This window comes from Lepidochelys kempii, chromosome 3 (genome assembly GCF_965140265.1).
Source record: "Lepidochelys kempii isolate rLepKem1 chromosome 3, rLepKem1.hap2, whole genome shotgun sequence".
In the NCBI taxonomy this organism is placed as follows: Eukaryota; Metazoa; Chordata; order Testudines; family Cheloniidae; genus Lepidochelys; species Lepidochelys kempii.
The window spans coordinates 198692928-198719207 of record NC_133258.1 but is presented as its reverse complement, the minus strand read 5'-3'; the positions used below and the strand labels follow the sequence as shown (position 1 = coordinate 198719207).

At 39.4% G+C, this 26280-nt stretch overlaps 1 protein-coding gene across 11 annotated transcripts in view; it reads right to left on the bottom strand.

The window, feature by feature from the left end:
- Positions 1 to 512: 512 nt before the first annotated feature.
- TASP1 (taspase 1) overlaps positions 513 to 26280 on the bottom strand; it is a 157266-nt gene continuing 131498 nt past the window's right edge. For 10 of the 11 annotated variants that reach the window (XM_073339577.1, XM_073339587.1, XM_073339580.1 and 7 more), the window contains one exon: positions 513 to 2058. In XM_073339577.1, the coding sequence (XP_073195678.1) occupies positions 1966 to 2058 (93 nt within the window). In that variant the 3' untranslated portion in view covers positions 513 to 1965. Of the gene's footprint in view, positions 2059 to 24036; positions 25844 to 26280 lie in introns of those variants that run through there. The other variant, XM_073339584.1, reaches the window with a different exon arrangement.

Sequence of the window (26280 nt, the reverse complement as noted above, 5' to 3'; positions counted from 1 at the left end):
GCTTTTCCAGTGGTCAGATTTTCTATAATTCCCAAAAAAACAACATACAAACACAAAACACAGGTTGGAGATAATTTCACAAACATATTAATTAGCATCTGAAATTTGGTTCAAATTCTCCATAGCAGGTTAACAAAAAAGGGTTCCGAAAAATGGTGAGACACTTGAGGTACAGACTCTGTAAAATAGAAAATTCTGACGCAACCTTAGTCTGCTACTGAGAGACCGTAAAAAAGCAGGGAGGTAAAATGCATATTCTAAACTGCTAGGCACAGAGATTAACCTATCTGGTTGTCCCAATTATGGTCCAAATTCTCCGCTGGTGTAATCTGGCACAGCTCCAGTGACTTCTGTGGAGCTGCACTAATTTACACCAGAGAATTTGTCTTTATAGATCTGTGCCTGCAGATTTGTCACAATGGAAAAACAGCTCTAAGCATGCAGTGACATTACCTTCAAAATTAATTCAGGCCAGTTTTTTAAAAATAAATTTATTAAGAATTTTTTCCATAAAACATTGGAAAACATTTATGTTTTCCATAAAACATATCATAATCAATGCAACCATGTAATCAGAATCAAGCATTTCTGTTATAAGCAGGCACAAAAATACAAAAAAAAAAAGGCATAAGTACACTGTTAGGTGAACTATATGTTATTAGACTACATACTTATCCTGTACTTCTGGAAAAAGGTAAAATGGAGTAACTATTTTCTGATACCAAATTTGAACAGAAAAAAGATAAACTACTGTTGTTTCTCTTTGGCCTATCTACAAGACATTGAACAAAAGTTGGTTGTTTCAAAAATCTTATGGTGCCGTCATTGCCAACAGGAAGAAGAATACTGAATGGATATTTGAAATGTAAGAACTCATCTTCAGAACTCAAATGATTTGCTAAAATATCAGAACCGGTGTCCAGAGATAACTAACTGTTTATACTTACAAGGCAGATGTGGCCTACATAGTTATATGAATATGTAGCTTTTTAGAATATGTAGGGGAAAAGTATTACAGTAAATGTATGCATAATTCATACATATTAGACACATTAATATACATACAAACATGCTTTAAGTGAACTTTGAGGGAGTCACTTTTTCAAGAAGAGTGCTACTATCAGATCTCTCAACAATAATACACACACTTAGCATACAGTAATATGCTCATTTATTTCTGTACCTTTTTCTTAAAATATATATTTAAACAAGAAACAAAGAATAGTATTGAATCTTTCCATAAACTTTGTTTTCTTATTTACATTGTAATATTCCATTATACACAAAGTAAAGACTGCATTACGGTACATTATCTTTATATAGCTTTTTTGTAATACATACAGCTTGAAGCTATGTAACATCTTAGCTTGGGAAGAGAGATACAACTTATATTATAAGACTATTTAAAAACAATTCTGGCCATAATTTTGCTCTAGATTGTTTCATTGAAACCATTCTTTGTCAAAGAAAAATGCCCCACACAGGGGATGAAGAAGCAGTGTTTAAGTCACCACTGGATCCACTTAAACTTAAAAGAAATGTACAAACCACAATCACTTTTGCATTACCACACAACTATCTCTGAGGCCCGTTACTTCCTAATTTAGAACATGAATGACAGTTACTACCACATCTTTAAATTAGTTTTTTTCCATAGTTTTAGGGCATTATTTTTTAAACTGTAAACAATGAAGATTTAAATGCAACATTAATCATACATTATCTTCACCCACCTGCACAACTAGGAAGAGTTCTGATTTGTTTGGGAGAAAAATGAGCATGCACACACCCATTCACACAAAATGAGTATAAATCACAGCCGCATTTATCTCAAGTTATGGTGCACGTGGTTGCAATAAAGAGTATAAAATGAGAGTAAAATTCCCAACATCTGTTAAAACACAAAAGAGCTTATTGTACAAAATGTCATTCACATTCTCCGTATTGAGCTGAGAAGTTAGTTATTCAGTTTGCTGGGGTCTCCAGCCGACAGACTCCTCCTTCGATTGCCACAGACTGCCCTGCCACAGCTCCAGGAGGAAGTCTCGAAATGTGAGTCTGTGAAAAAATTGTGAGAACTTTAGCAATTGCGGAAAAAACTGAGAGAACTGAAAGCAGGTGGAATCGCTGGACACAAAGACATCTTAAAAAGCCCACAATGTTTAGATTGTTCAATATGAACATATATACATGCAAATTACAACACAACTGAAAAAGCTGCAGACCGGGAACGTTTAGTATAAAGAGGACATTAATTAATAGGAGGGGACATAGTAGACGTATGCAAAATAATAAACAGTGCAGAGCAGGTAAATTGGGTGCTGCAGTTTACCCTACCTACTAAGTGAACAAAGCGACTTCAGTAAAGTTGACACAAAATTAAAACTGATAAAAAGAAAATATGTTTTTGCACAATACATAATCGATATGTGCAGCTCCATGAGAGAAGACATCATTAATGCCAAAAGCTTAGAGGATTCAAAAAGGGTTAGAACTTAATATGTTTGTAGGACACAAACTCATGCTTCAAAGCTTAAAGCCAACTTTAACTGATGAATAAGTTAGGATGAAATTCCAATGTGTACTTTTTTGAGAGAAGAGTTAAACTGCAAAAATGTTTTGAGAAAAAAAGTATGGTCATGACAGTATTTCAGCAGGAAAGATCAAAACATCTGTATGAGAGTTTAGTTTGTCAGATTGCTAGACGGATTTAATATATTATTCTCTATTTATATTCCGGTAATGCGTAATGGCCCTAATGATATAGGAAGACACCATCCCTACCACACAGAGCTTGTTATTACTGGTTGTAAAACTGCACTACAGGACAGCTAAATATATTTTCCATATATTACTTTTCAATGTTAGTAATTGCCAAAGTTATCAAAGTGATATTATACAATTATGAATGGAGGAGGATACACCATTAAGCTGTGGTCCAACTATGAAAAAATTTGAGAAACTCTGTCTTGAGTCATCCCGTCCTCTATTTCTGAAAAGTATCTGTTTATTGGTTTTATATTGGCAAACACTGTTATTCATTATATCCAAAGGCATGTGTGAGCCCTGTTGTGTGATAAGGAGTGGTACTGCTTCAGTTTATTGTTTGTCTATTGTTTTACCTTCGAGGGAGTCACATAAAGCCTTATAAAGAATTTACAACTTGACACATACCATTCTTCATGTTTAATGGTGTCTAGTTACTCCTTTTACCATGTGTTTACTGGGGTTATATAATTCACATTGCTCATAACAATAGCTTGACATAATGGTTATTTCACCTCTTCAGTCCGTATTTGTTGTGCTCTATTTTGCAACTGCAGAAGATTTGTTTTGTACAGTCTAGTCTAATTTCCTACCAAGGAGGACAGATCCGTAAGTACTGAAGAAATTTCTTTATTTTCCAGTGCATACTTCATTGTAAATGGGCAATGATAAAGACTTTACAATACCAAACATGTATATAAGCGTATTCTGCCTTATTGTTAGTGCTGTGTTACTGTTACATGTAACCCATCATTGTTTCCATATGTAGCATTGTTATATGATATCGGCATATATTTTGGTCCACATGGTGTTGACTCTGCAATATAATAATGCTACATATTGAAATAATCGTGGATTACATGTAGGGCCAGATGGCTAAAGCAGTGCTTGGTGCACTGGGAGAGGTGTCACAGCCAGCTTGCTACAACCCTTCTGCCCACACCTCAACCCCAGAGCTGCTGGTTTGGACTCTGCTGTAACTTTAAAAAGCCTCAGGGCTACTCTACGGTCTGTTCTACACTACAGAGTTAGGTCAACTTAAGCTGCCTTGCGTCAACCTAACCATGAAAGTGTCTACACTTAAATTTTGTTCCCACCGATGTAACTGTTCTGCTATGTCAACTTAACTCCACCTTCACAAGTGGTGTAGAGTCAAGTTTGATATAGTCAGGTTGACCCAGTGTTAGCGTAGAGACTGTGTTGCTTATGTTGACTGTTAATGGCTTTCAAGAGCCATCCCACAATGCCCCACACTGACAGGACAATTAATACAAGTGCTCCTGGTGAGGATGCGCACTGCCAACACAAGGAGCAAAGCGTAGAGACGCACAAGTGATGTAATTATTACGGCGGCTGTGTGCCAACGTAAGTTAGGGCAACTTAATTTTACAGTGTAGACATGGCCAAATCCGCACTGGATAGTAACAGCACTCCCAGAGGCTTAGGGTAGGTGAACAGTTACTGTTGTCTAAACTACAAAGATTTTGTCAGTATAGCTATAGCAGCAGTGCCCTCAGTGTAGATGCACTGTATGCTGACAGGAACTTTTCTGCCAGCATAGCGATTTGCCTCCCTGAATGTTAGCTACGCCAACAGAAGTACTCTTCTGCAAGTACTGTGTCAACATTAGGGGTTTTGCCGGCATAGCTATGTCAGCTAAGGGGTGTGGGTTTTTTCATACCCCTGATCGACATAGCTATGCTGACAAAACTTTGTAGTGTAGCCCTCACATCACACTGCCAGAGAATCACCAGCACGCACTGTTCCTGCAATACCATCATCTATTCCATGTGCTAGAAGTTAGGGAGGAGGATAGCAGTTTCCCTGGCTATTATTCCACTCAGATTCTTTAGCTGTACTCTTAAGGCAGCTTTAAGGTTTTTTTCGTGCCAGGACAAGGATCAGGTCTGTAATGCTCATGCAATACGATTATCTGTAGCGTATACTGAAGTTGCAAAAACCGATACACTGAAGACAAAGTCCTCATTTTCCATATGTGCAGATTAAAGCCAATCACTTAATTCTGGGAATTTTATTATTTCATAATAGTTAACTATATAACAGGCTCAGCCGCTTAAATTTCATTGCCAGATATTCTGGTATATTTTGCATTAGATGAAGGGACTTAGGCAAAAAATTTACACCTATTTTGCCAGTAGTCTCATTATAAAATGGTGAGCTTTTTTTTTACTTTTAAAAAAATTTATTTTTTACATTATGGGCTGGATTCTGCCAGTCTTCCAAGTGCTGAACTCTCAATGCTAGTTCAAGCTTCAGAAGAATAAGACTTGCAGGATTAGACTTTATTTCTTTATTTCTGTTTTAATCGGGAGAGATGTCACTGGCATGACCCATCGGCCTCAAACTTGGGTCACAGGAGTAGCCATGCTTCAACTCTCCACTTGGGAGCCTGCTGACAACTCCTAATCCAGGACCCCTGGAGCCCAGTTTGAGGCTCCACCTCTGATGTTCCATTGGTGGTGTCCTAGAGCAGCCAATTGGCCCGTTGGCCCTATTTAAGCGAGGAACAAGAAACTGTCCGAACAACTGAGCTCCCCCCAGCTCTGGACTGTGTGCCTCCTACTCCTGATCCCCCAGCTTAACTTCCTGGTGTCCTGACCTGGCTTGGATCCTGACCTCTGACTTGTGGTTCTGACCTCTGGTTTGTCTTCTGCCTCTGAATCCCTAGTATCTTGACCCAGCTGACTCTTGACTCCCAGCTGTGGACTCCGGCTCTGACCACTAGGTCTGGTTACCTAGGACCTCGCCCTGACAGTCATTTTATAAAATAGAATGTCTTGTAACTGCTCCACTGCTAGTGGGAGGCTAGACGGTGCAAGCCTTATTTATGTTGCTGTGCACTTACTAGACCCCATAGTCCCATTAATCTTAAAAGGTCCAAGGATTGCACAATTTAACACACTGTGAGGTGGTATGTTTTGAAAGTCTGTAAGTCTAAAAGATAAAACAGTAATAACATGTATCAGTTGAGCAGAATGTTATTTAGAACCTTAACCACAATTCACTGTAACGACATTCTATATTCCAGAGGCACGGCCTCTTTTAACCCCCTCCTTGATAAGGTTATCCTGGTGTCTGCTCTTAGGTGGTCTTCTTTTCAGTTAAATGACAGAATCAGATTTAATTAAAAACATTTTTAAGGTTTTCATTTTACTGGTTCAACTTTGATCCTTAGCCCTCCTACGTGATATATGAGCATCTTTCTACTTTTAGAACAATTTTGATCGAGATCATGATTTAACACTTCAAGAAGAGAGGGTTCCCTTCAAATCTCCTATGGTTCCCCTCAAATGCAACTGACAATTTTTGGAACTATTATTTCAGAGTTAACCTTCCATTTGTTTAAAAAGATTTATAAGAATAACGGGTAGAACCAAATTTGCAAATATCTTTTTCGGAGGTCTATTTAAAACCCCAAATAAAATTAGAGCTATCATGTAAAATCAATTTTCTTAGTAGTATGCAGTAACAGTCTTTACTCAGTAGAAGCATGCTACTGATCACACAATATGATACCACAGTCAATGTGGCTCAGTGGCCTAATCTGAATCAGACATCTATTATGAAGTGGAGATGGTCATGGCAGAGTACACTATTGGAACGAAGAAATAGTACAGTATGAGGCATGGATGCCCACAGATTCTGCCAAGTGGCACAAAGGCAAATATTTTTTACTAAAACAGAACCACCAAAATTTCTTAGGCCTGCAGTAGGATATTTATTCATTCATTATAAAGGATTCGATTTTTGAGACATGATTTTTCTAACCCAAATAAACGGTGGGCACAATTAATAAAATTTGTGCTTACCTGCTTACCCCACAAATCAGGTAAAGTTAGATGCCTCAATACACCCACAAACAACTGCAGGTGAAAACTGAGAGGCTGGGTTGAGTTACATATTGAAAATCACTCTAAATATACTTATTATTTCTAACGACAGCAGCTGGCTCTTGAATATGAAACCTCAATGAGAATTTGAATAGATTTTTCAAAACACAAGAACGTTTTAACGGATAATCAGTAAATTTGTATCTCAGATGTGTTATTTAGACACAGGCACTCTATTCCACTTTTTTGACTATGAAAAGGATTTCCAGTACATAAAAACCTAAAGTACACCTCCAAAATCTGTGTATCTCCTTACTGAACTACAACACACATGCAAATGCATGTATAATCAAAATCCTTGCATGTGTCTTGACATATAAACTTTTCTCATCATCTCTTTATCTTGCATGCAACTCAGTATCAAGTAATAAATGAAGTACTATCCGATTTTATGCATAACATTTCATGTCACTTTTACTCAAAAGCAAGTAACTATTATGTCAAACAGAAAAAATATTAAGATGACTTTTTAAAGAGAAATAAGGTCACAATATTTTATTTTTAAAATATCCATAGCTATTTCATGTTGTATGAAAGAATAGATTTGAAGTGCTATACATTTTATATTCAATTAAACTCCCAAATGACCTTTTAAGATTAGACTCTCATCAACCCTTATTCTTAGGCATAACAATTTACACTAAATACATGTCTCCTTTGATTTTAGTAAGATTTTTCAGACTCAGCCACCTTACTTGTATAGTTTGTTACTTTTTTTTTTAATAAATAAATACCCCCTACACTACACATTTTTAATTCTTGCTGGATTTAGGCTTGTATGGAACACAACAGGACAGGAGAGCGTTTAGTTAGATTAGATTGTACCTTTAGCTTTGCAAATGGAGGGAACCTAGATCTGGGGTGGGGGCACAAAAAAAGCATAGGAATAGAAAACAAGTTCCACTCCCTTCTTCCAACCCCATGGAAGCTTCTCTGTTACTGCACTGTGGATCAACAGGCAGGGTTGCCAACTTTCCAAAAGCAGAAAATGGAACACTCTTGCCCCACCCCTTCCCTGTGGCCCTGCCCCTTGTCACTCCATCCCCACTCCCTCCGTTACTTGCTCTCCCTACCCTCACTCACTTGCTCATTTTCACCGGGCTGGGGCAGGGGATTGGAGTGCAGGAGGGGGTGAGGGCTCTGGCTGGGGCTGAGGGCTCTGGGGTGGGGCCAGAAATGAGAGGTTCAGGGTCCAGGAGGGGGTGAGGGTTCTGGGATGGGGCCAGGGATGAGGGGTTTGGAGTGCAGGAGGGGGCTCTGGGCTGGGGCCAAGGGGTTTGGAGTGTGGGTGGAGGCTCAGGCTGGGGTAGGGGTGCAGGATACGGTGAGGGATACAGAATCTGGGCGGCGCTTACTTCAGGTGGCTACCGGGAAGCAGCGACATGTGCCTTCAGCTTCTGGGTGTAGTTGCGGCCAGGGGGCTTTGCCCACTGCCCCAGCCCACAGGCGCTGCCCCCACAGCTTCCGGCCAATGGGAGCTGCGGAGCCGGCGCTCGGGGCAGGGTCAGTGTGCAGAGCCCGCTGGCTATGCCTATGCCTAGGAGCCAGAGGGACATGTCGTCTCTTCCCAGGAGTCACGCAGAACCGGGTAGGGAGCCTGCCAGTCCTGCACCAATCGGACTTTTAATGGCCAGGTCCTTTTACGACCAGATGTTCCAGTCAAAAACCGGACACCTGGCAACCCTATCAATAGGAGACAGATTAGGGGCAAAAGGGACAGCCTGTCAATATAGTACATGCCTCACTCTTCCTGTTGGGAATATGCAGAATAAGATATTAACTCTGTGAGAATCATTTTACTTTGGTGTCCCCCTTGAAATGAAATCCGCTGGATGAGGTTGGGAGGGCCATATAGAAGCATGGCTCCCAAAGGAGAACGGCTGCTATGTGGACAAGGAAGAAAAGCAGCAGTACTGGACCTCTATGGGTTTAGAGTACCAAATCTCATGTATAATGAAAGAGAAGGAGCAGACAAACATCACTTGAACTATTTTTGTAGGAAACTGGGAGCTGAAGCTTGCACTGGTGTTTTTTGTTCTTGATTTTTTGTAATAACTACCAAAACCCTGCCTGTGTAAGGTAGCATCTGTTATGATTTGCTTTTGAACTCTCCCACTCCTCTTAAAGCCCAAACCAAAGGGTAATCTTTCTGGCCTGGAATAATTGTTAATTACGGTAAGAACATTATATGATTTCTTCTTTTGGATCAAATGTATCTTTCAAATCTGAATTACTTGGCTTTAGGATTAATTTTTTTCTTAAACTACACATGTTGTGCCAAGAACATTGCTATTTGGTGCCCCATTTGATAAAGTATTCTGACATGACTTGAAAGGTGAACTGAACTAGCTAATATGACAAGCATTTATTAAAGTCTTTAAAATAAAAAGACCAGTTTAAGTGCTCTCCAAAATGATGTCACTTGGCCTTTTTTGTGCATATAAAAGTAATAGTTCTTGTCAATGATTAGCTCATTTTTTTCATTAAAGCCATAAACATAATGTGAAATGAATATGAGTAAGCCAAAAGTAAGACAGAGCTGCATGAAAGACAGAGTCCATCACAAACTGCAAACCAGCATATAGTGTAAATTATGATCGTGCATAACGACCGTATGACAGCACATTCAGTACTTGTGCAAACCTAATGAATGCCTCACTTATTTTTCAACTAATTTACCATACAGGGGAAAGTGTGTTTTGGTTAGAATATTTTATTTACAGAAATATCATTCTGATATCCAGTACATTTTTGAGAGCTGGAACAGTATCATTAAGAATAAGCAAATCAAGAATAAAATGCACTGAATTTCATTTGCACTCTGCCACCTTACTTATTAGAGAAAAAAATTGCCACATCAATTTACTGTATACAAATCATAAATAACCTATGGGAAATGAGGTTAGAATTCTAAGTAGACCTTGAGTTAATAAGGAAGTCAAGAGAACGCCAACAAAAAAAAGGAATCTACAAACTGAATATAGTGATTCTAGACTATTTTTACATTTTAAAATGTTAGTACAACACATTAAGATGGATTGATATACATTAAGATAGTTTCTAAAGTAAGTGTTGTAATCCCTCTCAGTTAACTGTACTTCCCATATAATTCAAAGTCACATTTAGATAGTTTAAAAAGATGAATAACAATGCACCATTCTACCAACTGATGATGATTTGGGACTCAGAGCATTAGATGATAACTCTCAGATTAGTGATATTTAAAAAATATACCAAAACTCAAGATTTTCACCATCCTAAGTGTTGCAAAAGCAGAGTCAGATAACAGATATATTCATACTTACACCTCACTATTAATATCTGCTTCAATTATAAATATTTTATGTTTAATGTAGAGGAAAACAGTGCACATAAAAAACAAGCCCAAATATTTTAGCCTGTTCCTAAAATGTTGAACATATTATCTTGTGTGAAATAGGAACACGATACCGAGCAGAAGCGTAAATAAGGGGCCAAATTCAATGTTTAGAACTTGACTAAAGCCCACCAAACATTCCAGCTTGATCCAGAATTTCATCAGGCGCTGGAATTTCACCCCAGCTACGTTTAAACTGGAGCAAGATTTAGCAGGATTAATACAGTAGAGACAGCTACATAATCACAGATGTGCGTTTCAGTCATTTAAGGTTCAGTGTCTTAGCTCAGCAATGTGGACTGCTCTAGGTACATCTTACTACAAAGTCAAATCCACAGTTTAATGCAGGGATTGTCAATAGGTGGACTGCAGGCCAAATCTGGACTACCAGGTGCTTCTGAACTGCCAGTGAAATCTTTTTATTTAATTATTACTATTATTATTATTTTTGTATTATATTCTCTAGAGTCTGGACCATGACTGTACCTTGACCAAGAAGTCTGGACCTTGATGAAAAATAATTGATTACCCCTGGTCAATGGTGTGATGGTTCGAAGTGGAAATCCTCCTATCTTTCCAGCTTTAAAAACAAAAGAATTAAATATAAAAGCCTTCTGCTGTGTTCCCAGATCTCAGAACCCAGTATTTTCATGATGTTCAAATGAAGCTGGAAGTTGAAGCTAGGCAAAAATTCAGACTGGAAATAAAACATACACTTTTAACTGTGAGAGTAATTAACCACTGGAACAATTTATCAACGGTCTTGGTGGATTCTCCATCAGTGGCAATTTTTAAATCAAGGCTGGATTTTTATATTTAAAGATATGTGCTAGTTCAAAAGAAATTATTGTAGGGGAGTTCTATAGCCTGTGTTATACAGGAGGTCAGACTGGATGATCACAGTGATCCTTTCTGGCTTTGGAATCTACGTTCTATTAACAAAATATTCTAATTTGTATTTCAACTCAGGATGGTCCTTTCCAGCTAAGCTGGACTGCTGAGTTCTGAGCAGAGAACTGGATGTTCTAGAGCAGTGTTCTCAATTTTTTTTTCCGCGGACCACTTGAAAATAGCTGAGGGTCTCGGTGGACCACTTAATGATCTTTCCAAATGTTGTTTGTACCATTAGCTAACTGTTGTAAAGCGCTTTGGATAAAAGCGCTATATAAAAAACCCCTTAATAATAAACTTTTTTTGTTCTACAAATAAAAGTACACAACTCATATTTTAATATCAGTAGTTTTACCTTTTTAATGCAATGGTTGTGCCCTCTCTGCCCCACCGCAGCAGCCCCCAAGCTGGGACTGGGAGGAGGAGGGTCTCTCCTCCTCCACAGCAGCCACAGAATGGAGGCTAGGAAGGAGGGCTGTCTCTCCCTGGCAGCCACAGCCCTGGAGCTGGGGAAAGTCGCCTCTTTCTCTGGCCGCCACAGCCCTGCATGTCCCAAATTTCCCCCACTGCGTGGCTACACGAATTAGATGGGTGGCCCTTCATTGTCTCGTGTGCGGCCACCCAGGTGCGCATCTTAGAGGGAACTATCTGCGGACCACTGAATGGAGCTCACGGACCACTGGTGGTCGGCGGACCACATTTGAGAACCTCTGTTCTAGTGTATGCACAAAGTTCTTTTCAAGCTAAGAATTATAGAATGACTTCTTCAGTTGGATCCTACACATCTGAGTGCAGACTTAAAGATGAGAGTGACACATATTTTTCCTATTTCATGCATATAAAAGAGCTTCTCTGTAGTCTGAAATGTATGACTAAATGACTAAGCATAAGATTACTCAGTAAATCTTTCCACTAATTTTCAAATTAAGATTATAATTAAAATGTATATTTCTTTACTCAGTGAATATTGGGTAGGTATCTTTCTCTTGGCAAAGAACTTTCATAAACTCTTTTTACCGAAGAATGCAATGACGTACAGAAGCTCCCTACCTTAAAACAATACCAATTATTGTAATCTGTACTTGTCATACACATTACTTCAGACATTTTAAGGGCAATAACTGTTAAATTTGGTAACAACGTCTAGCATTTTAATGGCAGTAGCTAACTATGAATCACATTTTTCCTCTGCTTGTCCCGTTGCCCACTCTGTTTTTCTGACTGGAAAATGAAGAGTTTTCAGAGGTTTGTTTTTTTTTTTTCTTTTCTTTTCTTTTTTGGTACTGAAGCGACATCACTTCTTGTAGATATTCACAGCAGCCAGCGTTCATTGTAAATACGGTGGCATACAAGATTCCATCTCCCCTACCCATTCACTTTTTCCTATCCCCTGGGCAGCAACTTAAATCCAATCAATTAGCAAATGGAAAGAATGACACACAGTAGTTTAATATTAAAACCAGCCTTAGGATAAGATTTATAAATTCATGTCACAAACTCAGTACAAGGAACAGGTTTTAAACTGGAAGTTGAATTTGGAATACAACAAGAATTACAACTAGACATTTAAAAAGTAGAGTGAGATTTTTCTACCATCTTGATGATCTAAAATAAGTCCTATAAAATCAAATTATAGTGTATCAAGTATGCTGAGAACCCTGCACTTTGGGTTCTCAACATTTTACAACTACGTTTAGTTTCTGGTTTTTTTTATAAATAAAGCTAATAAGTAAATTAGAAACTTTTTATCAATCATGTCTTGATAAAAGACTATGTTAATTTTAAAAGGAAAAAATGCAAAATGTGCAAACATGTAACTTCATTTGTTGGCTATTTTAAACATTTGAGGAAAATAACTGACACATGACAAGCTATATTTACTAGACGTGTTGTCTCAAAGAGATTGGCTTGATAGCTATCTGTTCCGATTGGTGAAGCAGATTTCACCGCCACTATAAGAACAGTATCTAACTTAACTAGTTGTAAAAGTGATCATCAGTAAATGAAGTAAAACTAGTTCAGATCTTTTATATATCCCTTCACTGACAATTTGTGTTTTCTCCCATGCTGCCCCTCACACTTTAGAGGAAAGCCCCATAACATTCTTCAAAGCCACTTAATTGTCCTCCAGATCCCTCCTTAAAAAACTCTTCTTTGCTATGATGCTTACTTCCTGGTGTAGAGAGACAACGATTTATCATACTGACCAACACTGTCTCACTGTTTCCTTGTACTTCCTTGTCTGTCTATACCATCTGCTATCTCTAGACCAGGGGTCCCCAACGCAGTGCCCGCGGGACACCCCGCCACCAAAATGCCGCCGCCAAGCGCGGCCGCCGGAGAATCGCCCACCAAAATGCTGCTGAGAAGCATTGCTGTTTCTCGGCGGCATTTCGGCAGCGACGCTTCTTGCCACTGCTGCTTCTCAGCAGCAGCATTTCGGTGGCGGGGTGTCCGGCGCCCGCCACAGTCTACTGGGAATAGCAATATGCTATTCCCACAAGAAAGGTTGGGGACCACTGATTTAGACTGTAAGCTTGTTGGGGGCAAGGACTGTATTTTTGTTCTGTGTTTATACAGAGCCTAGTAAAACAGGGTCCTGATCCAGGGCTAGGGCTCCAAGGTGCTCCAATACTAAAAATAATAAATACAGATCTATTTCGGCTTTCCACCTGCAAGGAAAGGAACTGCAGTGATACAACAGAAGGAATTAAAGCCTAAATCAACAAGGACTACTGGAAATGAATAATGTGAACTAAGGAATTCTTTTCCTGAATACCAGTTTCCGTATAGAATATTTTCTACAACAAGCTACCACAATTAACACGTACCATCCCCCATCCCACCCTAAGTCAAGCCCACAATTAAATTGCACCACAAGTACTTCCTGCAGGCTCCCACTCAGTTTCTCAACATTGCATTAAGTCTCTTCTACATGCCTATTTTGATCCTGCTTCAAATGAAACAAGATGGGAATAAAGCACCCATTTAGGGCGTCAGTAAACCTAAAGAGCAGAAACAGCAGGAGCAATTGCAGTGTTTAAAGCAGTTGAGTTGGAACACAAAACAACAACTTAGGCAAATAGGTGGTTTCCTCTCTACCAGCCGTTTCCTATCCTCCTCAAAAATGTATTTTTAAGACAAGGTAAATAAACCTGAAGGAATTCAAATGGAAAATAAGAGTAGTTACAAGGGCAATGAATTACTGATTTTTAATTGAAGCCCTAGTCATAAACCAAATGTAAGAGGGCAGTTCTAGTTGAACTCCTTTAAGCCCAGAACTGGTAAATGTCGATCCAGAAAGCATTAGCTGCCAATGCATAACTCAGACCAGGTCTACACAGTTGTTTTTTAAAACTGATTTAACTATTTCACTTATGGTTTGCTTTTGTTGGTTTGCTTTTTAAACCAAAATATTTAAACTGGTACAACCCCTAATTTTTATGAAGTTATATTGATATAGAGCACCTTTAAACACATATAGCTTATTCCACTAGTTTTATAGGAATAAACTATATTAGTATAACAGCTTCCACACGAAGGTGTTGTACCACTTAACTACAGCATTTCAAACAGATACAGTTAAAACAGTACAAATACTGTTTAGCCAAGCCCTCGCAATAGTGTTTATAAATTATGACATGTAATTTGAGAGGTAGCAATGGGGCTGTACATACTACAGAAAACATGACTAAGGAAAAAAAACTATTTTCAAAAGGTGTCAGTCTCCAAATAAGAGAACCCATCAACAAATACTTGACCCAAGATACCAGAATATCCTATAAAGCATTATTGTTCCTTTTGTTTCATCACAAATTAAGCTTCATTGTATTTCAACACTACACAAAACAGTTACCCTACAGAAGTATGGTTCTTCTAGATGCATTCACCACACAGATTACACTGTTTGTAAGCAAGAGCCCCAAGTACACAAAATCAGATTCCTTTAGCCAGCAATGGCCACTGGGGCTATGCCTACACCCTAAGTACTCTCACTCCCCGCTTCCCCTCACACCTGGAGGTATACACGACAAAGTGGGCCCAGGGCAATAGTGTCTTGTAAGTGCATGATTTGAGCTCTATGTAGTTGCCCTACAAATTTCAAATATAGGGACATTCCTCAAACAGGCAGCAGAGGCTGCCTCAGCCCTAGTGCAATGAGCTCTCATGTGGCTAGGTGGGTCTAACTTGGCTAACTTAATAACATGTCCTTATATAGTTGACAGGTTTCAGAGGAACAGCCGTGTTAGTCTGTATTCGCAAAAAGAAAAGGAGTACTTGTGGCACCTTAGAGACTAACCAATTTATTTGAGCATGAGCTTTCGTGAGCTGTAGCTCACGAAAGCTCATGCTCAAATAAATTGGTTAGTCTCTAAGGTGCCACAAGTACTCCTTTTCTTATATAGTTGGAGGCTCACTTTGATAACCTATGAGGGCACAGATTGCTCCTAAACTGTATCAGCAAAGGACACAGTCTGGATGTGTTCCTGAATGCTTTTGTTCTGTCTAATTAATAGAACAGCACCCTTAGAGTGTGTTATGGTTAGCTTCCTCCAGGGTTGAGCAAGGCCTGGGAAAGAAAACCATGAAGTGAATGAACTGGTTTACATGGAACCAAGACAACCTTAGGCAGAAATTGGGGGTGACATCTAAGAGTGACCTGGTTCTTATGAAACTCTAGATAAGGGGAACTGCCATGAGGATCTCAATCTGCAGATCTAATGGCTACCAGAAAGGCTAAGCGTTAAAAGAATGCATGAATGAGTCCTTCTAATTCTATACTGAGGTTCCAAGAGGAAAAGGGTGCTGAACTGGAGGGAAAAAAAATGTATGAGGCCATTCAGGAATATTGCCACCTCATGGTGGGAAAATACAGTTTGGCCCTGGCTAGGAGAATGATGCGACTATAACACTGATAGGTGGACTCTTATGGAATTGTTAGAAAGTCCAGATTATTTGAAGGCTAGCAATATTGCTGAAACTAGCGATGTCAAGAGAGACAGCTAATACTGAGATGCACCAATAGAAAACAACTTACATTTACCTTTGTAAGTTAGTCTGGTTGAAGGTCTCCTGCTTTGAAGCAGAATGTTCTGAAGCTCAGCTCAAGAGCTACTTTCAGTGGACATCATCCCGCCAGCAACTAGGCTCTCAGTTGTAGAATCTGACCATTCTGTGAGACTATCGGGGCAGCAGGTAGGCTGATGGGTGGACTGTGTTGAAAGACTGAACAGATCAGAGTACCAGAAGTGCCTGGGCCATGTATGGGTTATCAGTCTTGCATCTTCCCTCAGTTTCCTCATTGCTGTTGGTATCATGGGAATCAGTGGAAAGGCACAGACACCAATCCCACTGCGTCTGAGGGATAAAAATACATCTGTCGTGGAATCAGGGCTCAAACCCACTCTGGGGCAGAATGCTTGACACTCGTTCTATTCTATAGCAAACAGTGCTACAGTACATCTTTTGCATTTAGGGACTCATAGAAACAGGCCTGAGTCTTCAACAGACCACTCATTGTTGCTGAAGAATTGCCTTGAGAGTTGATCTGTTATGTTTTGGTTTGGAATGAACAAGTGACAGTTGCATGGCTTTTTGGTGGCGTGGAGATGATCTTGCTCCCCTTGCCTGTTGATATAATCCACAGCTATGATGGTGTCTGTCAGCACTTGCACTGTGGATCCCTGTAGAAGAGGAAGGAATGCTTCACGTGCCTTCCTAATGACACTGAGCTTTAAGACATTTATATGGAGGCGGGCTTCTTGAGGGGACAATAAGTGCTGAATCTGAAGGGGATCTAGATGAGTCCCTGTGACACAGCAGGCTACAATCCAGCCTAGTGGGGGCTGGGTCTCCCCTGCCCTGTAACTTGGGGTGCCCATTACAATGCCTTGCTGCTGTAGCCTCCAACCAGGACTGCTCACAAACAGCCTCTGGCATGTAAATCACTCTTAGCTATGTCTGTGTGTGCAGCAGCCAGCCAGCCACGCCTTGGCTCTTACAGCCTTGCTTATGCTGAAGGGTGACCCCAACACCCCCAAGTAGGGATGTAAATAAGGTTTAAAAATAGTAACTGTGTAAGCTATTAAAATTCTACTGGTTAAACGGTTAATCATAAAGGAGCTCACATAGGCGGGGAACTAGGGGCATGGGGGGGTGCTGCAGTTGGGGACTCCCTGGCGCACGGGGCTGGCAGCTGGGACCCCGGGAGCATGGGGCCCAGAGCAGAGTTTAATCATAAACTGATAAGACTGATTAACTGGTTAAACTTTTACATCCCTACCCCCCAGTCCTGGATCTTTCTCCAGAAACGTATGTCTTGTTCTGGCCAGCCCTCTACCAGACAGTACAAATATATTAAGTCCCTTATTCTTTTAAGGGAATAATACTCCATCTTAGTATTTTAAACAGTTATCCAGACATTTCAACTTAAATGCACCGCATACAGATAAAACTATAAACAAGTTTATTAACTACAAATAGAGAGAATTTATGTGAGTACATGTAATGAGTCAGAAATGATTACAAAAAAAATAAAGAGAAAATGTTTACTGGTGCCTAACTGAACAAACTATATTGGATTCAAAGCAAAGTTTTCTCAGCACATGCTTTCAGCAGTCATACTGACCAAACTCCCCCAACGGCTGTCTCCTTTGTCTTTTCAGGTGCAGAGAATGTGATGGGCAGGAAAAGAGAGGGGTGTCTGCCCCTTCTTTTTATAGTCCTGCCCCCCCTTTAAGAAGCATTTCCAGCTGGGAGCAAGGTGACATGCAGTCTGTGTGAAAGGAAACTCCCTGCTGCTTCTTTGCTAAGATGTAGATTTTTGCCCCTGCCCTGCCAAAGAATGGCCTCTTAGCAGATAACGGTCCATCAGCCTTCTTTACACTGGGCTAAGGCGTCAGCTTGCCCTTTGTCTCTGAGGAACTGATTTGGCCACTCCCCAGATTTCTCTGGAAAAAACACTTTTAGTCACGATCTCATCTTATGTTTATGACGTCACATATAATGCTGCTATGTGCACTTTGCCATGATATCGATCAGCAAATTATGAATTTTTAAAGGATACATCACAAGGCCTACTTTTTACAAACATTATTACAATGTTGTGTAGGGTGTGAACACAGGGGCATATTCTGTCACAGCCCTCCACCCCTAAGTAGAGAAGTCTGTCACCAGAATCTTGGCAGATAAAGTGTAGAGAAGGGTACTCCATTGCCATTAAAGGAGGACTTGCTACTAGTGTAATGAGGAGAAGACTTTTTGTGAGACTGTGACCATCATGCCTATGCATATTGATTTCAGCCAGCCTTGCACGGAACATAGGTGAAGTCTGGCATGCTACGTGACATAAGTGCATGAGTCCATGTGTTCTAGAAGTCTGAGACATCAGTTATTCAGCAAATGAAGACAGCCTGGACGTATTTTAAACTGGCATTTCCACATATTTAGTGCCTATATTTAGGACATTAACACCTTCTCTGCTGACCCAAAGAAGGAGGGAAAGCAAAAAAAGAGAAAGGCTATCCATGGGCAAAAAGAGGGCAAAACAAATCTGCATTCACCTTGCACCTAGGCAGCTGCAGGGGAACAATTATTGAAGACTAGAGTCTTGAAAAGAATTCTGATTATAGCAACTCTCTAACAGAAAAACAGCCCTGCTTTAGGTAGAATCCACCACAATTAAAATAATAAAAACAAAATAGGAAACAGTTTGTAATGGTGATTCTCTGTTTGCTTCCTGGTGTAAATGAATCCATGGAGCCTGAGGTATATATTTTTTCACCTATTGCTGTAGATTGGGACCTAGCCACATAACTATTTTCAATTTGCACCTTCTAGAATCCAGTGGTGGAAGCCAAGTTTCTCTGGTCACTTCTATTACAAACTACTATGTGGCAGAGTTATTTTAGGTTGTTCATCCGAGTTAGAGCAGATTGTTTGCCGTCTCAGAACATATGCAGTTGCTTGTTGTAGTATCTTCTAATGGTTGTTTAAAAAGGGAAGGTCAATTTCATAAGGAGAGGTTTGGCTCCCACTGCTGTGAGGACATCAGGGCAGGCTGGATAAAGAGGACATGGACAATGTTTCTAGCTGAGATGTAGGAGATGGTTAGGGAGTTCTGACCCACTACACGCAGGATGGTCCTATGGACCTCCTGGTGATAAAGACCAGTCAGGAGGTCCTGGCTGTCCTGCCAAGGGAGGTGGTAAATGCCTCATTCCAACTGGGTGGCATGCCCTTCATGTTCACATTGAACAAATTCTGAGCAATGGACAAACCTTTATGAACTTAAATATTTTGGTTAATAACTGATCAGTCTCCTCTCTTTCTGGAGAAGGATAATTGAGATGCTTGCTTGGCAGTTCCAGGCACACTTGGACTTGATTGGTTCCTTTTATATCTTTCAGTCATGCTTCAGATTGCTTTCTGGCACAAACAGCCAGGGTCAATAATTTTCTGCTGGTTACAGACAATCAAAAACTGTCCTTAATGATAAAGTTTGATCTCTTAGCTGCCTTGATACCACAGGCCATCAGGTGTTCAAGAGGCTGTGGTGATAAGTCAGATCTTCCCCTCTCCTGGCTTAGTAGGGGTAGTTGGCAAGACAGTCCCACAACTCCCTTCAGCATCCTCTCTAATATGGGTGCCCTTTTCCATTCTGTAGCACTTAATTCTGATACATACTGCTTTAGATAGAACACTCACGAGGGGCAGGAATCTAATTAAAATATTAACAGACATGTAGAGGTGTATGACCCTTACTATTGGCAGAGGAATGTCCCATCTGGCTAAGGCCAAGCTACTTTGCAGCCTGTATAAGATAGTTACGATACTGAGCTAGAAGACAGGCTGGATTGCAGCAGCATCCATCTCCCCGGTAGCGGAGACCAGCCCTAAGGTAACAATAGTCCAATTCAATCAGGAAGCATTTACAAGAAGGCCATGTACCAACATGGATGGACTAGACAGGCATATTTCTCCTTCCATTCATAACATTCTATATTTAATTGTTTCTCTGAAATAATATTCAGTAATCACTTGTTAAATATCTAACAATACTATAATTTGTTGAGTTATACATACCAAATAGTCCTGAGATTATATAGGGTACTTGAGGAAACAGACTAACCAAACTGAGCTGTTTGCTAGAACAAAAATATATCTAGACCCCAAGGCTGCTTTCCATTCTGTAAACTGTAGCTGTATTGTGTTTCAGGACTTTTTAGCCAAAGTCCTGCAATTCCCTCCTCCCTTTCTAAAAAAGCAATTAATAATGCTACACCACCACTGAAGAGTGTGCATCTTTTTGTTTCAAAGTTTTTTGTTTGTTTTTTTTCCATTTACTGCAGAAACAAGTTCATGAAAACACACAGGAGATGAACTACTGTTATAGGCTCGATCAAATGCCTTATTACAAACGTCTAACTTGAGTTACAAAAACGCTTTTCTAAAAATTAAAGAAGATAATATTCTAACACAAGCAGAAGTGCCCCCAACATGAAGTAACTACTTTGGATCTCATAGTGACATATAAAGATTAATGTATTGCTTGACTGAAGTTGGTGATGGCCTCAGGACCAGTGATCATGACTTGATTACATTCCATATGGGCACAGAACAGTACCAAAATAGTTGGCACTTCAAAAGGGTTTATTTCCCAAAGTGAGAAAAATCTTGAACTAAATTGACTGGGAAGAAAAGTTTAGACTGAAAAATATGAATGAAAATTGGGACTCCTTTATGAAAAGTTTATTAGATGGCCAAAAGTCCACAATCAAGGAGGAAAAAAACTTAGGCTAAAAGCCCATCCTAGTTCGGTGGCAAAGTGAAGACAGCAATTCGTATATATAAAGTAAATGGAAGACAGGGAAAATAAACAGCACTCCATATAAATCAGAAAAGTGTACAAAATCGATAAGGGAAGCTAAAGACATCAGGAAAAAAAATCATGGCTGGGAGAACTAAGGGTAAAGAAGAATTTTTAAGTATACTTTGAACAAGAGATCCTAGCAGTGGTATGAAGCCATTACTACATGGAGATGGTAAAATTGTTAATGATGCAAATAAAGGGAAAATTGTTCAGTAAATAATTCTGTTCTGTATTTGTAAAGAAGTAGGATGATTTACTCATATAAAACGAGGAGAATTAAGTATTTTCCACTCCATTGGTAACTAAGAAGGACGTTAAATAGCATCTACTAGGGATAAACATTTAAAAATCAGTAGGCCTGGTTAACTTGCACCCAAGATTCCTATAAGAATTGGCTGAGGAGATCTTTAAAGTGTTGCTAAATTTTTAATAAATCTTGGAATACTGGAGAAATTCCAGAAAATTAAATGTTGTGCCAATATTCAAAAAGGGCAAGTAGATGACCCAGGGTAACTTGCCCAACATCAATCCTGGGTAAAATAACGGAAAAGCTGATATGGACTTCAATTAATAAAAACTAAAAGTATAGGAATATAATTAATGGAAGTCAATATGGTTTTATTGAAAATAGGTCTTGTCAAACAAATCTGATTTCATTCTTTAATGAAATTATAAGTTTGGTTCATTAAGATAACTACATAGATGTAATACCCTTAAGGCTTTTGCTAGGCATTTGACTTGACTTACTACACAGAATTCTGATAAAAAAAATAGCAATATACAATATGAAAACAAATGTTAAATGGATTAAAAACTGGCTCAGAGATCTCACGACATAGTTATCGATGGGGGATCATCATCTAATGGAGATGTTTCTTGTTGGGTTCCACTGGGATGGGTACCAGGCCTGACATGATTCAACATTTTTTATCAGAAATCAGAAAGTAAACATAAAATCACTGCCAATAACATATGTGGTTAACACAAAGATTGGTGGAGTTGTAAATAACGACGAAGACAGGGCAGTGATATTGAATGACTTAGATTGGTTGGTGAGCTGGGCCCATTAAAACAAAATGCAACTAAATACAGACAAATGCAAATGTATACATCTAGAAAGACAGAATGCAGGACATACCTAAAGTATGGAGGACTATATCCTGAAAGCAGCAACTCTGAGAAGGATTTAGGGGTCATAGTGGACAGACAACTGAACATGAGCTCCCAGTGGGATGCTGTGGCAAAAAGGGCTAATGAGATGCATGGATGTATCAATAGGGAAGCAGTGAAGAGGAGCAGGAAGGTGATTTTACCTCTGTAGAGAGCACTTGTGAGACTGAGGCCTGTTCTACACTAGGAAATTAGATTGGTATACTACATTGCTCAAGGGTGTGAAACATCCACACCCCTAAGTGACACAGTAAAACTGACCTAACCCATTGAATTCTCCAGTTGACCTAGCTACTGCCTCTCAGGGAGATGGAATACCTATGCCAATGGGAGAGGCCCTGCTATCAGCGTAGGCAGTATCTTCACTGAAGGGCTATAGCTGCGCTGCAGCAACATTTTAAGTGTAGACATGCCATCATACTAGACTACTGTCAACAATTCTGGTGTTCACATTTTCAAAAGGATGTTGACAAATTGGAGGGGTTACTCAGAATAGCCACACAAGTGATTTGAGGCTGTACATTGAGAGACTTAGAACTCAAAGTGTTTAGTTTACCAAAATATGGAGAGGTGACTTGATTACAATGTATAAGTACTTTCCCTGGGAGAAAATACGGAGCACTAAAGGGCTCTTCAATCAAGTGGTGAAAGGCATAACAAGAATCACTGGCTGGAATCTGAAGCCAGATAAATTCAAGTTAGAAATTAGGCACAATTTTTTAACAGTGAGGGAGATTAACTATTGGAAAAAATAACCAAAGGAAGAGGGGATTCTCCATCTCTTCAAATCAAGACTGGATGTCTTGCTGAAAGGTAAGCATGAACCAAACACAAATGTTTTTGGGTTCAATACAGGGTAGCTATGTGACATTGAAATGTCTATGACACACAGGAAGTCAGACTAAATGATCTAAGACTAGAAGAGACCCTTAAACTATTATTCTATAAATATATACATAATTATGATTTTAATATTAGTGTGTTCCTTTTACAACTCTTAATAACTTATCATTTTACAAAATGTTGCTACCAATGGACTTGCTGCATTGATATGCACTGCCTGTGAATTCCTCAATCATTAACAGCACTGCCTGTGAATTCCTCAATCATTAACTGGTCATGATGTGAACCACTTGACTTCAGAATAGACTTTAGCCCAGGACGAGTGAAGGCTGCAAAAAAACTTGGATAAACAGGGAAGCAAGTCAATTTTATGCTACCTGCTTGACCATTTTGCTTCTGGAGTTTTATACATGGCTATCCTGTACCTTTATGTCACTAATACCATTATTTTTTCACAGCAGCCAGGTAATGTTAAGTTTGCCAAATATTTACTCTTTTAAAGAAAAAAAATTATTTGCAATACACTGTGTTCTATTTCAAGCCTGGCTTTCCTTCTATGACTTAGCCTTACTTGCAATACAACAAAATTCCAGCCTTTATGACAGAAGATTATTTTTTGATCAATAGAAGTCGGCAGCCAAGGCATTTGTGGTTTTTCTCTGGAAAGCATTTGCAGCCACAGGCTCAAAGGAGGAAGAAAGGGAGAGGGATTAACTTTCTTCAATGAAGGTCAAAAACATAATTTAAAAGTGAACCGAGAGAAGCAGCTGTGTCTGTCAGCCCAATCAAGATTACCAGCTGGAGAATTTACCAGCAATATGAAAACAATGTACACCAGATGTCAAACGATGCAACTGCGAGTAGGAAAACGTCTCTGGGTATGGCACTGTATTGCCGGTGCTCATTACTAACCAGATTTCATATGAAATACTAAAGACTTCAGTAGGCTACCACTAGCTAGGAACAAACATTTCCGCACACCGGCTCCAGGAGCCTTATTGTGTAAACAAAATCAGCTTTTATTTCTAATATAATTTAACATTTCACTTCTTTTAATGACTATATTTCAGGATCAAAAATATAAAGAATGAAGCAGGTTTATACATTCACAACTGCTGATTCTGGAACATCTGCAGCTGGGCTTGTTCTAGCCTCACTAACTTGAGTTTGAGAAACTAGATTCTTTAAAAAAAAAAAAAAAAAAAACTAAAATAAATAAGAACTCAGTGACACTACATTTCTCTCCAGTTGATTATCCAAGGAAATAAGCTGTACATGTGCCATAGAAAAGCATGCACCATTGGCTGCTGTATCAGCATCTCTGTAACCAGCTGCTTTTCCTCCTTTTCCCTCAGGTTATTGTCTACATTACAAGCGAAGGGATGTGATTCTCTTGCTCGTGTACACTTACTCATTGTAGCTCTCATCGGTTCACGTGGGCTTGGGTTCGGCACAGCTCAGCCATGCCCTCACTGCTGGTGCTGCGGTGACTACACTGCTAATTATACTTGCACGAGCTCAATGCGAGCTAGCAGGAGTATGTGTACCTGGCAGGGGAATCCCACCCCTCGGTCATAGTGTAGACATAGCCTCTGTTGGTATCCTTCTCTTTGTTTCTCTCTACATACTTATTCCTCAGATGAGCTCATCTACTCCCATGGTTTCAAATACCACATTTGTGATAATTACTTGTAAATCTACCTCAGACAGAAATACAGGACTGCATAGAAGGGAGAAATTGTCCTCCTTGACATCTCACTAATTAACCACAGCAAAAAGCAAACATCTTTCTGAACCATCTCCTCCCCCCATTTAACACTGCTGATAACTGAACTACACCCCTGATCACTCAGGCTCACAGTTACTGGGGTCATCTCTCTAACTTTCTCCCAAAGTATCTGGGCTCTCATCAAATCATCTCATCTCTCTAGCTGTAAAACTGATCTGCGCTCTCTCACCAAGTTCCTTCTCCAGTTTTGTTTCCACATCAATTTGTACTCATCCTCATGTTCAAATTCTACGCAGCTCTGTTCCTGCCTGCATCTCACCTTCTTCTGCTTTCCTTTTCACACTGTATGCTCTGCCCACACTTCTCTCCAGAATGCCCCATTTGCCTCTCACTCACAACTCCAGTCTTCTCCCCATAACCGCCCCATGCCTGAAAACAGCTCGCCTTGTCCTCATCCATGGCATATCACTCCTATATGGCATATCCCTTTCTTTTGTTTCACTTTCCATCGCTACACTCAACTACGCTATGTTCTCACCGTCTCATACCCAATTATGTGGGCAAAACCAAAATCTTATATTAAAAATCCAAGAAACTGCCAAGCTGATCTGAATTCTTTATGATAAAGGATCTTAGGAATAAGCTTGGATTTTTTGTGTTATACCCATTCCTCCCATTTCCAACCTGTCATAGGGTATTTCAATTTTTACATCTATTATCTGCCTAAGGGCTTGTTATCACACAAAAACTGTAACATCTAACTACACCAGTATAGTTAAAATAGTACAATCCACCTAGGATTAATACAGTTGTACTGGCATAGCTACTCCTGTAAGTGAATGGCAACAAGCTATACTGATATAAGGCACCTCTATAAACTGCACCCACACTAGCAGTTTTCAGTATAGCTGTTTCCTTAAAAATATCACACCCCAATCAAAACAGCTAAATCTGTATAAAACTGCCGTAGACCTTGCCTTTACATAACCACTTCTGCGAAAGGTGTTTTTCCTATGCAACTGTCAGGCACCAAGCACATCTATGGAAGCTATAAATAATGATCACCTTAAATGGTGAAAAGAGGAAATTCAATGCACTTGATGTCTAGATACCCAACACTATGTACTAGAGTATAGTCTCAAGTCTCATTCTCATTAGAATGCTTAAAAAAAATAATCAAACAGCATCCATTTACTTAACTTATCTAAAAGCAGAAGAGTTCCTATTCTGCTTCACTCTTCCTTTCAACATGTAGCAGTAAATTTCTTTTGATTCATGTTTTCAATCTATATTGCCAGGATCAAGATCAGATAAACAGTTTAATTAAATGATAAGAGATTTATCATAATCTAAATACAGAAGGCTTTAAAAATACAAAAATGTAGAAGTCAGAGTTGTTAGTAACCTCCTATAAAGGGAAGTAGGAAGGGTTTAAACATTAGCTACACAAATCTAAAATATCAAATGAACACAGGGCACATCACCAATGAAAAGCACTATCAAAATGACCAAGAGTGGCAAACTACCAGTGAGATAGCTGATTTGAACACTCAAGTCCAGGCAGAATGCTAAAATATGCACTCATTCATAACGAATGCATAGCTTTCTTTTTCCTTAATTCATTATTACAACTTTTCTTTGCAGACCTTTATAGAAGTCTGATCCTAAGGCTGTTTTGTGTTAACAGTATTGGTCACTAGCCTGGCCAAGGAGCAGAAAGCAC